This window comes from Oncorhynchus keta, chromosome 23 (genome assembly GCF_023373465.1).
Source record: "Oncorhynchus keta strain PuntledgeMale-10-30-2019 chromosome 23, Oket_V2, whole genome shotgun sequence".
Taxonomy (NCBI): domain Eukaryota; kingdom Metazoa; phylum Chordata; class Actinopteri; order Salmoniformes; family Salmonidae; genus Oncorhynchus; species Oncorhynchus keta.
In genome coordinates this window covers 39074040-39092795 of record NC_068443.1, presented here as the reverse complement: position 1 = coordinate 39092795, position 18756 = coordinate 39074040, and the positions used below count along the sequence as shown (strand labels likewise).

The 18756-nt window shown below is 40.5% G+C and overlaps 2 protein-coding genes across 2 annotated transcripts in view; both read right to left on the bottom strand.

Moving 5' to 3' along the window:
- Positions 1–18756, bottom strand: part of LOC118402296 (probable G-protein coupled receptor 158) — a 96651-nt gene that overhangs the window by 49994 nt on the left and 27901 nt on the right. Inside the window, exon 3 of the mRNA XM_035800387.2 lies at positions 51–153. Coding sequence (XP_035656280.2) covers positions 51–153 — 103 coding nt within the window. The remainder of the gene's footprint in view (positions 1–50; positions 154–18756) is intronic.
- On the bottom strand, positions 9324–15383 carry LOC118402297 (uncharacterized). The gene is made up of 4 exons (XM_035800388.2): positions 13633–15383; positions 12007–13452; positions 11520–11802; positions 9324–11424 (listed from the first exon to the last, which is right to left on the bottom strand). Exons 2-4 carry the CDS (start codon positions 12354–12356, stop codon positions 11143–11145), a joined length of 915 nt encoding a protein of 304 aa, XP_035656281.2. The 5' UTR covers positions 12357–13452; positions 13633–15383; the 3' UTR covers positions 9324–11142.

The window sequence follows — 18756 nt, the reverse complement described above, 5'->3', positions numbered from 1 at the left end:
GGAGGGAACAGATGCCCACATGTTGCTGGGTAGGGAAACCGCAAACCTACTTGTGAAACCGTTGAGTGCCACTCTGCTAGGGTGGTAGAAGCCTCTCCTGCATTGGCACTTGTACTTGTCCAGCACGAATCCATGGCCGACAATGGGAGTGCACTAGGGAGAGAGAAAAGAGAGAAAAAAGAGAGCGAAAGAGAAAGCAAGAGAGAAATAATGAAAGAGTGTTTATATGAAAGCCAGGTAAACAGGATGGAGGCAAGAATGAAGGGAATGTGATTCAGCCTTCTGTTTGTGTTTCTTGAAACTCACAAAAAAACATGTTTTGTGTATTGCTAAAATGATATGAAATACCCTGTGGCGTTGTTACCGCAAATTCCGTCAAAAACTGAAATATTTGGGTTGGTTATATAACGTTGGAAAATGTCTATACGACAGAACAGTCCCTAGCTCTTACTTTTTTCAGCCTATTCTGGTCTGTGCTCTTTGAAAAGGCACTCTCATTTCCTATTCAAATCTCAACTCAATTCAAATTAAACTCAGACAGGCCTTTACTAACAGCCTTGGAATTCAGTTATTTAAACAGAACCTAGTTTACCTTCCTCAGTTATACGTCAACGTTTACATTGTGTAATCATATAATCACAGACAAACACTACAGCGGATGTAGACATTAATCATGACAACACAAGACCGGGTATTCGGTCAAACTTAAAGCATCCTGACGAAATGCCTCTACAACACTGTCCCATAACACTGACATAGAATTCCATACAGTTCAATCAACTTTCCATAAAGACAACTGGCAGAATGTTTTTATTAGAAAATTGTTAAAGCCACATTCAGTCAGATTTATTTATCATCAGAGGGGGCCCACTACCAAAAACAATGTAAACCATATTACAGGATGCCATTTTCCCATGCAAATTTTAGCTCTTGATTTCTGCATTGCACATAACATAATTATTCAGACACTGGGAGCGATTTGTCTAAATGAACTCGTCTCAACCCTGTTATTAAATTAAGCGTATTTTCTTCTGACGAGTAGAACCCGAGCAAACGGGACCGATAATGATCCTGAGAACAGCGTCGGGGGAAATAACACACCCTTGCCAAGTTGAAGGAATCTAATTAATATCTAAATTAAGAATTAAAACCTGTTTGCAGAATTTAAAACCTGTCTGCATAATTCCAGCTTGGAGACTGAGTGATGGCTGGCTATGAGCTCATGGACCATCTGGATCGACTGGGAGGAAACACTTTCCTTAAAAATGCGCAGTTTTGAGCTCCGTCCGAAATAGATTTGCAATGATATGAATGCTCATGAATAGTGGATTATACTGTGTGTGTGTGATGGCATTTACGTACGGTTTGAGACATTGTATTTCAGTGGTGATGTAGAGAAACTGGGGTATGCCTTGAAGGAAGGGCAGTCAAACCTACTTTGAAGCATAAACTGTAGTGGTTTAGATCAATTGTCTTTGAGCCTAGAGAACTAGCTCCCTTCACCACTAATCATATTCTACTGGGAGAAGGTTTTGTAATGTCTGATTTGAAGTGTGAAAGCCTGGCAAAAACAAACAGATAAAACCTTGCTGTTAAGCTCTACTGTGTTTAGGGGAAAATATAATGAATGTTTTATCACCAATGTTTTGAGGAAGCAGTGTGAGATATCCCTTGGCAAGTTGATCAACACTTTGTTTCTTACATTCCAGAGTGAGAATTATCCTGTGAAATTCGGGGGGTCTAAAATGTTTTAAGGGGACCTCCTAATTTGTGGGCTTTATAGTAAAGACATCATTTAACTGTAAAAATGAATTACCTTTTAATCTGTCATGAACACAACCAGTCATGATGTTTTCATCTGATTGTCAAACAAATCACTTAAAAATAGGTTACGTTCGTCTACTCCAAAATGAATCTACATCGAACAGTGCAATGTGTACCCGCCATTTGAATGGAAACCGACATTATAAACACCATGTGTAATGACATTCAGCCTACAAAGTGGTGTGTATTGATCGTCTATCTGTGTTTCATCATTTTACTTGAATTTGGAAGAGGCTAAATCTATTTAACCAAAGAGAGAGTCCGAGCGAGGCCCCTCCAGGAAGTCTGAGATCTGATAGGTCGTTGCTGAATACATTGATAATTTTGACCAAGATGCACACTGATAGCAAGACTCATAAATCTCACTGGAGAAAGCATCCAAGCAAAACAGCTCCCCTCTGTCTTAGTATATGTGGCCCATAGCTCTTTGAAACTTCTGGCACGCGTTTACTGTGAACACTGGCGCTGTAACATCTTTAAATTTGTTTTAACAGTGGTCAAGTAGGCTACTGTGGCTATTTGACCACAATGTAGGACCTACCATCAAAAACAATGGAAAATGCCTCCCATAACATTTTAACATGGAAATAGCTGTTCTATTGTTCAGCCTACAGTAGCAGTCAATGTGTGGTGTTCAATGTACTGTAGGCCTACATTGCATGAGAGTTGAAAAATACATGCAGGGTTTGACATTAACCTGTTTATCCGCTTGTCCTTTAGCATACCAAGTCTTGCATAGTTTGATTCGTTTCGGTATGTTGTATTGAAAGTGGCTAATATTGTATTGATTCGATCACAATTGCCACAGTAAAGGGATACGTTGAGACTGTCAACTAATGGGGAAAACTCCAGAAAGTTGAGTGAAGTTCAATCTCATGCTTCTCTGCAGGGGCTGATATTTATTTTGCAAGGCCTGGGCCACCCCCTGAACACGCCGTTGTTACATTATCTGAAAAATACTGTACATTTACTGGGATAAATATTTTACAACTGTATTCGTTGCATATTGGTGTCAAAAATGGGATCCTGAAAATGAGGAACGGTTGATTTGAAAAGGGCACCGATTTGAATAACTGGGTGTATTGAAAACTAAGCGAAACGAGTTAATGGGCAAGCTGCTACTACTATTGGAGCAGGCGGCAAAGAACTGGTCTCCCAAGAGGTTCCGAGAGTCAGACTGCACAAACTTCCAACATCTGCAGAGAGCGCACAAGCATGTTAATATCATCTTCCGCCCAGCAGGGGAGTGTGGGTAAATAAAGCTTTATTATGGATTTATTTTGTGCTTACGTTAGCTCTGAAGGAGAAACTCATTAAGATAACACCCACCAAGGGCCATGGAGCGCATGGAAGTATGCTTATTGTGTGGGATTATCGAAGTCAATGGAAGAATTTAGAATCAACTTGAAATAACAGCTTGTGTTGATATGTGCTCGGTGACATGACATCTGTCACTGTGTCTCATGTTAAGGGTGCATCTAGAGCACAAATTCATCTCTTTAGCCACCTGCAGTGTATTTAAACGATACACATGTGACAAGGGTTGATGTGGTTCTTGGTTGTGCCATGTGTGTGTGATACAGTAGATTGACATGGGAGTTTGAAACTGTGCCTCAAGGCTCATAAAGAAAAAACCTACTCAAAAACTATATATTTTTTTTTTTTTTCATTAGTCCACTGTTGATACCGCCCCAAAATGTTTTGTTTGTCAGCAGTCAAGTTTTTTGCATCATCATGATGATGTGCCAAGTGACACTTTTCTTTCTTGAAAACTTGACTGCTGACAGTGGACTAATTTAAAAAATACCAACATATAGTTTTTGAGTAGAGTTTTCCTTTAACAGTGAATAACAGTACCTCTCCATACATCACTAATCAGGGAAGTCTTTTATACTGACTTGGCTCCAGGCTGGAATTAAATGGTGCCAGGGTCTCTCATTGTTCTTCTGGAGTTACGAAAATGTGTGAATTAGTCTTTAGATATGTCACAGTTTATTATATCACCTTTATCTTGTAAAAGGAGAGTGAAATAATATGTGATTGTGCCCATGCTATTTTGGTAACATGTTATTTCACATATTACCACGTACATGTGACAGGGCTAGCAGACGCTATTGTGGAACAGTCAAGAAAAGCGCAATCCATTAAATCTTAATTCAACCATGAGAATACTTCAAGGGAGAACAGAAAAGTTAACATTAATCTTGGTGTATGCACCTCGTTGTCAAAATTGTTGGAATGAGACTAGGATCTTACAATGACTTTAAAGAACTTGAGTCTATATTCCCGTGGCGTGCTGTCAACCAAATGCTCTAATCAGACAATATGCAAATTAGAGGGAGGATTCCCTTTTGTGTTACGCCATTTGGAATTTCCCTTTGAATAATGTGTAGCCAGGTACTTACTCTGACCTTTACTCCAAAACTGTCTAACCTTGTCTCTAAATAGATTTTGGAATCTGCATTATGCCCCTCATCTTCTTAGCCACTTTCTTATATTTAACCCTGGTCTTTAATAGACTGGTGGTGGCTCGTTAATGGGCAAGGTCTTACAAAGTGCAGCAAGAAAGTCTACATTTCAGACATGCACATTAAAGTCCCCCATATCGGGGACTTTGAGCAGTTCTGGACCGGTTCCGACTAACATTTTGGTGTACATTCCCATGCCTTATAATGGCAAAAAGACCCATCTGTCTACTCTCTGTTTCCACTCTCTAAGGAGCTGACTTGAAGTGTCAGGTTTCAGACCCCATATTTGCATAGGAAGTGACGTGTCACATTTTCTAGCCTATCCTAGCACAAATAGATTCTCTTCCTCTAAGTGAGTGAGCCCAGCTTGCGAGACAGCAAATGAACGATGACAGTGTAGCGAGTCCAGCCATTCATCTCGCTGTGATATTCTCAACCCGATTTAGAGGTCTCAACATTTCATAGAATTGAAAGAAGACCACTTTATCTTGGACACAGATGGACGAAATCACTGTGTGTTTAAAGTTGAAGTTATAATGAGTCTGCACACATTTGAATGGTACCCCTGTTGACAGTTTTAAAATAGTGACAATATTTTACTTCCACTAAGTACGAAGTCATTTATAATTTGATTGTTAATATATTTAGAAAGCATTTCAGTAATTTCAAGACCTATTGCCCCACTATTTTGTATTTTCATAATATTTGTACTATGTACTTGAGCTTGTGTCTTCAAAAATGAGTATCATTACACTGAAATAGATTGTGCAAACACTCCCTGGGGGAAAGGGAAGGCAGGGTGAGAAGTGAGTCAGAGTTGCAGCATGTAACAATAGACATTAATAGGGTGAAAGTCGCATGTTGCAATAATTTCAGCTTCAGCTATAGCAGGGTTTCCAAACTCAGACACCCACATGTTGTTTTTTCCCCCTAGCATTACACAGCTGATTCAAATAATCAACTAATCATCAAGCTTTGATCATTTGAATCAGCTGTGTACTGTAGTTTTAGGGCGAAAACCAAAACGTGCACCGCTTGGGATCTCGAGGACCGAGTTTGGGAAGCGCTGAGGTATAGGTTTAGAACATTTTAGAGTGGAGGATTCAATAGTCGTATCTTTCGTCAAGAGATCATGTATCGGTTGGCTGGGACATGCCCTCAGAATGCATCGGAACCATACCTCCACATTATCGTTGTATTGAATCCTAATTGGACAAAAACAATGTGTGGTAATGATGTGGTAGTGATGCACATAACCTGATGTTCAGTACAAGACTAAAATGACAGTTTGAAATGGACAACCTCGTGGTGGCTTTAGTTACCCCAAAGCGAGATGAAAAGGACCAAGTAAGACATTTTTGGAGGTAAAGCTCCAAGATAATGAAAATAAAATCCCCACCTCGCAGAGGGAGTTTCTCTGAAAGGTTTTGTGTTTCTTGAGGTCAAATTTAATAGATTGTTTCGTGTGGTTTGTGGGCTTCCTGAGAAAGAGTCGCTAGCCTCTCTGTCCAATGTTAGTTTTCTCTGAATGCAACTTTGGGCAAGAAAGCGGTAAACAGGACGCTAGGGGAGAGAGAACACGCTGTTCCTCCAAAATCTGAAAATATCCCTGAGATCATTAAACCGTGAAAGCAATCACTCTTTCCCCAGGGGTTCTGCAGACTGCAGCCTCACGCTGAAATATGTCTGAGAAGAAAGGCCTTGGTCTCTAGTAGACTCTCTGGAAACTCTCTATCGATGTATGAGACAGGAAGAATTTAGCCACTATTAGATGGTCACCTACTGCAAACCACTACAGTGTGCGGTAAATAGGACTCGATGTTGGTTTTCTGGGAGCAGACTTTTCTCTAGCCTGAGGAGAATCCCATCAAGAATGTGATGACAAGAAGGCGGTGAACCGAAAACTCCCTGATTCTTCCTCATAACCTGTGCTTAATTAAATGGCTAATTAAGGGTCTCATTTGGTGATGTTTTAGCTATACATGCAATGATAAACTCCTCAAACACTGAGAGAACTGTACATCTGGAAAAGAGTCCTTTCCCATCACATGCAAATCACTTCAAACGGAAGAAGACATAATGGAATGGCAATGGAAGAGGTTATAAAGCGGACACAGAGAGGAAAACAGACGTTGACATTTGTGTTTTATAAGACAGACGAGCCTCTGTTATCCACCATGGGCACTAGTGGGTGGTCACTGAGCCCCACACAGTCAGGTCCAGGAGGCCCAAGACAATTAGGATAAGCTGGTGTTCTGTTGACAGCCTCTTTAATATTGCTGTGGCAGCCGCAGAGCTGCAGACATTAGATTAGGAGTAAATTATGTTTCCGTGAGGCTGAATCCCTCTTATCCTGCCAGCATGTCTGTTGTCAGGGGAGTACAGCCAAAGAATAGGAAAGTGAAGAGAGGCAATATGTATCTAAGGCTCAACAATGACAGACCTTCCCTAAAAATTCAGACATAAGGTATTTTTTATTCTTACTCACTACCTATTCATCCAAATAGGTAATTGAGAATATGTTTACTTTTACAATATGGCATAATAGGATTGTAGAAGAACTGAATGCAATTTGCCGGAAGTTAAAATTTCCAATTGCAAAGTGAATTGACAATATAGGCTATAATGAAACGTGAGTGAAGACTGCTGTCGTAATCTTTTTTTGCCATTAATTAAACTGTAATAAGCTTGGACCTTTGTAGGTAAAATATCAAGTCTTTTATACACTCTAAAATGTGTTTAGTTGTTCCTGCTGGCAACAGATCGTTCTTCAGCCTGCACAGTGGTAACACTCATGCAGATCAATAGTGGCTTCTCATCTCAGGGTAAGTAACTGGGAGTTGCACGCATTTCTCTGCCAATTTATCATCACCCAAAAGCCCATTGTCAGAGGTGTACACCGGCTAAATGTCAAAGGACCAATTATAACACCATTATCCCAGTCCTGCCAGAAAACAGTTCTTAATCCACCAGTTTCATTCTGTTTAACACCGTAAAACATCAGTAACACAAAGTCATTTATGCTCCCTTTAGTTTTTACTCATTTTTAGCTTCTAACATGCTGACCACACTGCTCGCGTTACGTGCGTGAGCGTCGCAAAATAAATGTACACATACATGTTATTCCATAATTACATCCAAACTGCTTGGGCACACCAAATAGCATCTGCGTAGCCAGACGCTAAAATAAAACATGGTTCTATTTTTGACACTTGATGGGCTGCAAGTCCTGCCTCTCCCATCTCCTTATTGGTTTTTAGGAGCATATACCCACGTGGGTGATTGAAAGATGAGCTGAGGTCCACACTCCAGTCCAGTTGGTTGAAGGAGGAGAGATTACTAGAAACTAACTAGGTTTACTCTTTTATCTGTGGATTAATTGTCGGAGTAGAGGACCTTGTGCATTTCAGGTAAAATAACAACCCAATGTTTATATCCCAGGACAAGCTAGCTAAATGGCCATGAATGTTTCATGCGTTTCGACCTGTCCCTAAATTAATATAAGTGGTTCAGAGTTCGTTTTGATATGTCAACCTGCGTGTCCTGATCGCATCTGGTGTGGATGGACAAAATCAACATGCGAGTGATGGCGTACGCAGATGCATGCGCGTGCCCGGTGTAGCCAGCATGTAAGCAAGTAGCCTAGGTCCAATATCCGAAAGTCATTTGAAACTTAAGTCTTGAGCTTATTAATTCCCACCATCTCTTTGAGCAGCCTTGCCTTATTTGCTAATTGAGACATTCCATCCTGTCAGCAGCCATCTTGTCACATCCCTTAAGGTGTGTTCAAGACATCTGAGAATGTGTAGTATGAGGATGAGTGGAATTAATAAACAACAAAGCTTTGATGAGGTAATGTTAATTCACTCAATTCACTCTCCAAGTCTGTTAGGGTAGCCCCATGTGTTTCATAAGGGTTCTTATAGCCACGGCTATAGCTGGGGCTTCCTATCATCGAGCTGTTAAATTCTGTCACAGTCAACCGGAAATGCAATTTGGCATTTCATAATGAGCATCTGTGAATGTACCATCTTCATTACGGTTGATGAACAGGCAGCTTGAGACTTCAGTGGCTTCAGCCAGAATAAGCTATGGAGGCCTTTTTGTTGGTTTACTTTAACAGGGAAAAATACAAATTCCCAAATAAAGGTTTGCCATACCAAAGCAGCCAACTTTTTTTGTTTGAAACTCCCTCTGGAAAGATGAGATACGAGGGGACTCTGACAGAACTCTATTTTTGTCTCTTTGCTTTTTCCTCCGCTTGCCAGTTTTTTTTATCTGTTGGAGATAAAATGGGGATGGATGTTCGTGCCTGCCTGGAACTATGCTACTCTGTCGGAGCCAGCACACGCATCCAGAGACTGTTCAGCTTTAGAACTGCATTCACTGGACCATTCTGCTGTGGTGATAAATAAAACACAACCTGTGTGGTTCTCAGACTGAAAGGCCCCAACAGTATAGAGTACAGCCTTTGTGCTTTATGTAATCGAAAATGACCTCAACTTGAATTCTGAGTGATAACATTGTGCATTAAGATGATTTTAACAGAAAGATTTTAAGTAATCCCTATGACAACTTTGATAGAATAATGTGACATTGAGCCTATGGTTTGTGAATATTCACAGCAAGGCAGCCGATTCTTATTTTATTCTCCAGCACATAATTGGATGACTCGTAGAATCTGACATCTCAATTTGAAAGAAGTCAAGATGATGAGTCACCAAAGTGAAAAGTACAACAAAAGAAAACAGACAGGGTCAGTGATGCACTTCTTTTGATTGTGGTGGAACCGAAGCAGTTCTCATTTCAATGACATGACAAAACATGAGTATTTTAGTGATGGTACATTGCAGGCACGCACGTCACAACGAGAAAGGTTTTGTTTATTTCTTTGCCACAATATTTTTTTGTCAATATCCACTACTCTCCTCTCATCTTGAGCGAAGGATGATAAGGGAAGTGAAGGAGGCAGCTAGGTAGAAACATAAATATTTACATTGCGCCTTCTCCTGTTGTTGCGCTGAGACAAGGTTGAGACTGCAAAGCAAACCATACATTTATTTTATTTTATCATTAGTCCACTGTTGATACAGTCCGAAAACATTTTTCATGTCAGCAGTCAAGTTTTCAAGATATTAGACTTTCAAGACAAAAAGTGTCACCATGATGATGCAAAATGAAGGGAGAGAGAAACAAAGAGAATGAGGTATTAACGGGTAAGGAAATGACTTGAAGATTCCGTCTCTGGGCTTCTCTGAAGTGTTACAGTTTTTCTCAATTGCTAAAACACAATTTCTGAAACCTTGCTTCATTTCCTGAAAACATTAAACACAAAACCTCATCTTCAAGCACTATTTACATAACCTCTGACTCCTCTTGCAAAATGAAACATTCGCCTCAAAACAGTTTTACCTGTGTTCAAAATCAAACACTGCTCTAAAATCATAAACAAAGTGATCAAAATGATATACACTCTCAAGCAGTCAGTTAACAATACACCGAAAAATAGAAAAGACATTGTTCAAAACGTACAATTCTCATTTTTAATCTAGAAAAATATTCATATTTTTCCGTCATTGTCTTTTGATGAATGAAAACATGTTCTATCATAGTAGCTCAAAATTGATCAGAAATTACTACTCTGCTTTGCTCTTTGCAATTATGTTTTTTTGTTCTTCCACCCCTTGTACCCCTATTTTTACAGTACTGTACCCTGCATCTCACAAACTTGTCCTTTGTCTCTGTGATACTGTAATTCTTGTTCTTTGTTGATATGAACCTGCAACCAGTCAAAATCTATTGAGCAGTCAGTACTGTTACAGTTTTTCCCAATTGCTAAAACACAATTTTGCAAACTAGGCTGTTTTTTACATTTATTTTTAATTTTTTTAAATTTTACTAGGCAAGTCAGTTAAGAACAAATTCTTATTTTCAATGACGGCCTAGGAACAGTGGGTTAACTGCCTGTTCAGGGGCAGAATGACAGATTTGTACCTTGTCAGCTCGGGGATTTGAACTTGCAATCTTTCAGTTACTAGTCCAATGCTCTAACCACTAGGCTAACACAATTCTAGGCACAACACAAATCACAAAACCACACACTCAAACTGCAAAATACCTCATATATCCTGCAAAATGAAGCACTGCAACCAAAACTACATATAGCATTATCAAAATCAAACGTTTGCACGAAATGGCACACACTTCATTCATATTACCAGATTTTTGTCTAACCAACTACACACTGTTGGGCATAATGAAAAGCAGTCTCATCTTTAGTATGCTTTGCCATAATACTAAAATAGTTCAAATTGTAGAAAATCTTCAGATGCACAGAAATATTTACAGATACACCTACATTTTTTACAATTTTTAAACCAAACAAGTCAGTGCGACATATGCGCAGCAGATATATTTACATTGGACTGAACAAAAATATGCTCAGAAAAAAACAGTAAACTGAAAATTGCAGAAAAAATATATCGAAAAAAAGAGGCAGCATCTTGCCGCACAGCTGGGTCTGGCCACAACGCCTCGTCCACATCACAGGCAATATCTTCCCTTGCCAGACATCGAGTGAAGAAGTGCCTTGAGTGCCTTATCTATCCCTGAATCGCACCCACATCAATCTCATCACATGCCTCTTCCATAGCCTGCACAAGAGGGCTGCCGGTCGTATACCTTCCACCGCCATGCCGAAAACAACTCTTCTATGGGATTCAGAAATGGTGAGTATGGTGGGAGGTATTGCATGAGAAATGGTGGGTGGTCAGCAAACCTGGGGCTGCACGATGAAAGCTCACGTTGTCCCATACTACAATGTACCGGGTTCTTTGATGATCTGCATCATTCATACGCTCTGGTGGCATGAGAATGTTGTGGAGTCTGTCCAGAAATGTGATAATATGGGCTGTGTTGTATGGTCCAAGGTTGGCATGACGGTGGAGAACACCATGCATACGCATGGTGTCCTCCATGTGATGTTCCCACCACGTTGGCCAGGAACATCTATAATGGCTCTGTGGCCAATGACGTTTCTCCCCCTTCTTCTGGTCTTTGCTAGGTTGAACCCAGCCTCATCTATAAAGATGAACTCATGTGGGATTGCATGAGCATCCATTTCCAGTACTCCCTGAAAACAAAGAACAAAAGCAGTCAATATGGTGTTATCCAGTACACTGGGAAACAATGTTGCGTGTAGTGTACTGCAGTCAATATTGTACTTACATCCACATATGCTCGTCTGAACTCTTTGTTTCTTTGAGAGTTTCTCTCAAACGGCACCTTATAAAGTTGTTTCATTCTGATTTGGTTTCGCGTGAGAATGCGAGCCAATGTGGACAGACTGACTCGTTGAATGTTGTTGAATATGGTGTTGTCTTGGATGATGTGGCTTTGAATTTCTCGTAATCTGATTTCATTATTTTCCAAAACCAAGTTTACAATGTTAGCTTCCTGTACCCCGGTGAACATTTTGCCCATTCCTCTACCATGGTTGCATCTCTCAGTCCTTTAGAAAAACAAAAAAAACAAAAATATAGGGCTTGGACAATGCAGCCTAAAGATATTTCCCCCACAGTAGAGTAAATTCTACAGGAAATTTGTGCAGTTAGTGTATGACATCAGCCATTCATGAAGTAAACAGGTGTCACCCAACTGATACACTATGACATGGGGTGTACTACATAGTGTGAAAGAAATGTTGGTTACATACCTGTACTCCAGTCTAAATGTCCGGATGACAGAGGCGACAGTAAAACGGCTCAAGTTGGGCTGCACTCTCTGTCCAGCCTCTCGCATTGTCAGCCCATGGTTGATGACATGATCAACTACGGTTGCTCTGATTTCATTTGAAAGATGTTGTCTTCTTTGGCAATGAACTCCTCTACCAGCTCTACCTATACCTCTCACTCTTCCTCCCCCTCCCCCTCTCATTATCACCCTCCCTCTTTCTCTTCCTCTCTCTGCAACGGCTTCCATTGTTGTTGTAAAACAAACGGTGCTGCTCACCTGTGGTCTTTTCATAGTGCTTACTTCCTGATTGAAGTGGTAACAATTAACCATTGAGGTGTTTGGCCAGGTGGCACATGTATTGGCCAATTAGCTCATGTAGTGTAATTTTGAATGGCAGTGTTTTGAAATGGCAAACATGTGACTTTATGCCAGATTGTTGTGTCTTATGCAGAGAACCGTGTGCAGTGCATTTAAAAAGTGCCATTTTGAATTGCAAAATGTATGTAAAGCAGAAAATGTGTTTAGACTTTTGGAGACTTGAGAAGAGGTTTTGCTCTCTGTGTGTCAGTTTAAATAATTGTGCTGTGCATGTCATTTTAGTGTGTTAGCAATTGGAAAAAAATGTAATAAATGGAAGGCACAATGTTCAGGCCCATACAATTTGTCCATTGTACAGTATACAGCCTACAATGCACTGTACTACAGTATACAATAACAACCCAATTTGTCCCAAAAGGGACAAAAATCAAAGGAGTAAACATGTGATCAATGTGCTTCTTCTTGTCTTTGAGCTGGGTCAGGCCAGAGCACTTCGTTGACATCACAAGCAATATTGTCCCTCCTGAGGCGACGGGGGAAGAAGCCTCTTGTGTGCCATGTCCAGCCCTGACATGATTCCTCACCTATATCACTACAGGCTAAATCCATGGCTTGCAGCAGATTTACTCTGGTGTAGGGTTGTCTATCATACACTTTCCATCTCCAAGAGGAGAAAAACACCTCAATCGGATTATGGAAAGGCGAGTATGGAGGGAGGTACAAGTTCATAAACTGCCCATTGATGTTAAAACATTCCCTTACCTGAGCAGCTCGTTGGAAACTGACATTGTCCTACACTATCACATAGGTGGGAATGGGATTCTCATTTAGCTCTTGACCCTGCTGCTCAAATAAAATCTCTCTTAGATTGGCAATAAATCTTAGAAGGTGCTGGGTGTTATATGGCCCGAGTGTAACATGGTGATGTCGAACACCATGGTTGCTGATAGCAGCACAGATTGTAACAACGTTGACCAGGGACTTCAACAATGGTCCGCTGTCCAATCATGTTTGGGCCTCTCCTTCTCCTCTTTGTTAGATTAAAGCCTGCTTCAACGACAAAGATTAACTCATGGGGTCTGTCCAAGGACTCCAAGTCAAATATTGTCTGTGTAGGAATAAAATATACTGTATGTAGGATTTTGTAAGTCGTACAGAGACAGTGCTATACTGTAGAGTACAATTAGGCTTCTGATTCACATACATTGTATGTACTGAAGAGTAATGTCCTTCACATAGCACTGTAGACAATCTGAATTACAGTAAATATTTCTGAATGTACACTTACTTTCACATACTGAGCTCGCAGTTCTTTCACCCTTGGTGAGTTGCGCTCAAAAGGTACTCTGTATACTTGTTTCATTCGCATCCTGTTACGATGGAGGACACGGTCAATTGTGGAAATAATGTTTTGTATCACTCGTTCCTGGATTTCTCTGAGTCGTATTGCATTATCTTGAAGGACCATGCCAACTATAACGGCCTCTTGCTCCCGATTGAATATAGCTGTCCTTCCACCTGCATGTGGCAGCCTTGCAATTCTACAAAAAGTAGTTGTGCAGTTACAAAACATATTCATGTAGTACAATTCATACAGTGATTAACTTTAAAAATGTCTATTGAAACAGCTGCATATAGTGTAGTACAATAAATTTGCAATTACAAAAATACAGTAGTATACTGTACCTGTTCTCTTCTCTGAATGTCCTTACTATGGTGGACACAGAAAATCGGCTCAAATTGGGTTGCACTCTAAGTCCTGCTTCCCTCATTGTCAGTCCATGGACAAGAACATGGTCTATAACTGTTGCTCGAATTTCATCAGATACTTCCATCTTTGTCTTCCTCTTCTTCTTCTTCATACTCCTCTTCCTCTTTCTTGCCCTCCTCCCCCTCCTCGCATACGCACTCATCCTCGTCCTCTCACATTGTTTCTTCTATCCATTCTATCCTGAAAAGTCTAAGTGAGATCTGCAAATTGTGTTTTACCATGTGAAATGGTGTAAGGTATTAAAAACAGACTGCATAATTAGCTAAATGAGTCCAGGCAACTGAGAACTTTGTTCAGCCAATGGGTTTTAGTGTTTTAGCAATTGAGAAAAACTGTAAGTGCCTCCATGAAGATGGAGAGAGAAAGAGAGAGAGAAGAAACTGCAGATGAATAGAGGAAGGGAGGAATGGAGGAGAGTCGAAGGCGGACTACCCTCCTTAGCTGTCACAGCAGCTCATGCTCATAAGCAAAACGACCACTTTGAAGCTGTTTATCTCCATCGCCAGGTTTCAGAGGATTTGCAGGGAAAACACACACACACCTAATACAGACTCAAAACATTCTTAACTCCCATTAATTACATATGCTACAGTCCTTTTGTAACATACTTCTTTACAACAGAGGATCCATAATGCATGAGCGCTTGTGTTTGTTTCCTATGCATGCTCCCTGTTTCGGGGCAAATGAGAAAAGGGCAACAGCAGCTCCTCTGCATGAAGTAGTAGATGTGTGGATGGAACCACAAGTAAAAGTTCATAGACAAAATGTCCAGATGATAGCAAGTCAGGTTGTGGCACACATAGATACTGACCCTATGGGGAACTTTTGGCATACCATGTCATGTAATGACATCGTTTTCTGGTTGTAAACTGGTTGTCTGGTTGAGAAGGCGTCAGACAACCAGAATAACCAACAGCTCTCTGTTACAACCAGGTAACCACATAAAATAGTTGCCACAAAGTTGCACGTTGTGTGTAGGGAATATTTTGGTTATTTGTCGGTCCATAACAGCTCCCCTGCATCAGGATAGAGCAGCAAATCGCTCTTTTAAGGGAGGTATCTTGGGTAGCGCCTGAGGAGGTCTTTGTAGGCTTTGGGGACTTGATGAGCCCTGCATATGATTTCTATAGCTATTCAACAAACATGTTGGTCTGATAATAATATCCCATTGGGCAAAAGGGAAATTTTGTTAACGTTTTTTTATTACGTCTTTCCCATGATGTCTTGATCTTGCTACAGTGCCTTGCGAAAGTATTCGGCCCCCTTGAACTTTGCGACCTTTTGCCACATTTCAGGCTTCAAACATAAAGATATAAAACTGTATTTTTTTGTGAAGAATCAACAACAAGTGGGACGCAATCAGGTCTGGACTTTGACTTGGCCATTCTAACACCTGATATGTTTATTTTTGAACCATTCCATTGTAGATTTTGCTTTATGTTTGGATCATTGTCTTGTTGGAGTTTATTGGATATTTCAAACTTATTTAACAAATCAAAAACTGAAAAATGGAACGACATTTATTGGATATTTCAAACTTTTTTAACAAATCAAAAACTGAAAAATTGGGCGTGCAATATTATTCAGCCCCCCATTAAGTTAATACTTTGTAGCGCCACCTTTTGCTGCAATTTTGATTACAGCTGTAAGTCACTTGGGGTATGTCTCTATCAGTTTTGCACATCAAGAGACTGAAATTTTTTGGGCCCTTGGCTGCATTCCTCCTTGCAAAACAGCTCGAGCTCAGTGAGGTTGGGATGGAGAGCATTTGTGAACAGCAGTTTTCAGTTCTTTCCACAGATTCTCATCATTAGTCATTGGAGAATGACAAAAGTTTGCTGCATGTAAAGGGGCTGAATAATACCTGGTTTATACAGAGACCAATTGGCTATAATCTGGTTCTATTATGTCTTCTCAACCAAAAGGGCAGTTTGCAACCAGATAACCATGTTGCAAATGTAGGATAATAGAGATAATAGGGGGGAATTGGGCCAATGAGTCATGAATAGGTAGAAGCACTGAGATACTGAATGGGGGAAAGTAGAGAAGATAATACAACAAGTAAGAGAAGAGGACAGGGAGCTTCGAAAACAGATACAATTAAACCAGCTCAGGTTTTGGCCTTGTCATAGGCTTACTAATATCACCTATGTGATCGTGTTCATCCTTAATTATTTTCCAGCTAGAGTACAAAACCCCAAAATCAACAGCTAACCCTTTCGTAGGGTGCCCCGCCTGAACAATGTGAAACACTAATGTGATTTAGAATCACTTACCAAGTACCTGACTGACAGATTTATACGGTTCCATATTGATCCCTACTGTAATAACTGTTTCCCTCTTTCAAATGAGCTCATAAGAGATCGCCAGGCATGACTATGACTTGACTCGCTGTGGTATTACAATCACCTTGAGCTCCGTAACCATGGATTCCAGTCTACTGGAGACAAGCGCTATGGTGACTAATCAATTTTCTTCAAAGAGAAGGACACAGAGCATTCAGAATAGCTATGGGTATTTTTCAGTGCTCCACAAAGTGAAAGTCTGTGCTTGAGAAATGGTTTGCGGGTGCCAATTTACTCTGATGTATGCATGCATAACTGTAAGTTGCTTTGGATAAAATCGTCTGTTAAATGGCATATATTATTTTATATTATATTATTTTGTTCTCTTTAACATTTCTATGATGGCCCAACCTAGGCAATATTGGACCAGACCTCAACTTTCCCCAAAATGCTGTGCTGCAGGATGACACCTGCTCAAAAAAAACATTGTTAGGGCCTTTTAAAAAACTTGGCCTAATTCCATTTTTTTCTCAGCTTTGGCAGTTTTGTTTTTCCAGGTTTCAGATTTTCCTTAATTATTTATTCCCCCATTTTTCCCACACTTTTTACCATTTTAATTTTACCCCTTTTTCTACACAATTTCATGGTATCCAATTGTTTAGTAGCTACTATCTTGTCTCATCGCTACAACTCCCGTGCGAGCTCGGGAGAGACGAAGGTTGACAGTCATGTGTCCTCCGATACACAACCCAACCAAGCCACACTGCTTCTTAACACAGCGGCATCCAACCCGGAGGCCAGCCGCACCAATGTGTCGGAGGAAACACTGTGCACCTGACAACCTTGGTTAGCGCGCACTGCGCCCGGCCCACCACCGGAGTCGCTGATGCTCGATGAGACAAGGATTTTCCTACCAGCCAAACCCTCCCTAACCCAGACGACGCTAGGCCAATTGTGCGTCGCCCCACGGACCTCCCGGTCGCGGCCGGTTACGACAGAGCCTGGGCGCAAACCCAGAGTCTCTGGTGGCACAGCTGGCACTGCAGTACAGCGCCCTTAACCACTGCGCCACCCGTGAGGCATTTTAACAGAACAACAAATCTTTTTTGTTCTTGTGTTCACAGCAATGCTTAAACCACACCAAGGGACCACTTTGGAGGTCTGGGAAAAATCTAAGTGTAATTACACTTTAATTCAGTGCACATGCATGTGTTTCTGTAGTGGAGTAAGCACACAAGTGATGGAGTTTGCAAATCAAATGCTGACTTGTGGTGCCACTGGACAGAGAAAACTTAACCTTTATTTATTGTACATTTAAATTAGTCTGTAGCATTTAAGTGTTGAGTTAGATGACATAGCTACCTCAATCGTTATTGCAAATAATTTTGGTGACTTCACAGCAATTGTTAGCTAGCTAGCTACAGCTATAGGTCAAGTCATGAGATTTGTAAACTAAAGAGGAATATAATAGTAAAAATAAAATGGAGTTTCCCCATCTCCCCATTTAGAGTATTTCCGTGCAGAACAGACATGCCCTTATCCAGATGGTGTGACAAATGCATATCCTAACAGACCTGCTTACTTTCTTTGTTGTTACTTATAAAGGTTGAAATCAACATTAAATACCTCCATCAGGCAGAGAGGCAAGAAACATTTGTCCACCACCTCAGGAACAAGCTACACTATTCACAGCCCTGTGTAATGTTCAATGTTATTGCATTGCTGGACTTTTTGAAACTTTATATATTTACATTGTTTTAAATGCATTGTTTAAACTTGTCTTTAATCTGTATTTGTTTTAGCTGTGAAAACTCCCTTAGCCTTTATGTAAAATAAAATAAAATAAATATTTATGATGTAGCCACTTGACTTTATGGCTGTGCTATCTATTGGAAAACATTCACCCTGGCCTCAAGGGAGAAGAAAACTATCGGTCCTACCTTCCAGCTAGCTAATTAGCAAAGACATAGCTAGCTAGCTAATGGCCTCACAGAGAAGAAGAAGAAAGACTACACCCTTAAAATATGTGGTTGATATGTGTCGCACTTGTGGGGAACACTATCCCAATAAGAGTTACAAACACAATCTCTTTATTACCAAGATGTCGGACCTATAAGGGAAGGTGTTGTGGGAGATGATTGGTTGGTGTATTAAGCCAATGAGTAAGGCGCCAGGAGATTCTCCCGGCATTCTGTATTGGCTAATGAAGGCCATGTTTGATGTGTTGGTTCACCAGATCTTCCACGCATTTGGGAGGTCCCTCCCCCATTGAAGTTGACATTATAAATGGTTACGGTTAAGGTTAGGATTAGGTACGAATTATGGTTAAGGTTAGGGTAGGAGTTAAGGTTAGGAT

Coding starts and splice junctions, on each gene's coding strand:
- LOC118402297 (XM_035800388.2), bottom strand. CDS start 12,356: ATGGTTAATTGTTACCACTTCAATCAGGAAGTAAGCACTATGAAAAGA. Junction 11,803..12,006: donor ACATTTAGACTGGAGTACAG/GTATGTAACCAA, acceptor GTTTTTCTAAAG/GACTGAGAGATGCAACCATG. Junction 11,425..11,519: donor TCAGACGAGCATATGTGGAT/GTAAGTACAATA, acceptor CTTTGTTTTCAG/GGAGTACTGGAAATGGATGC.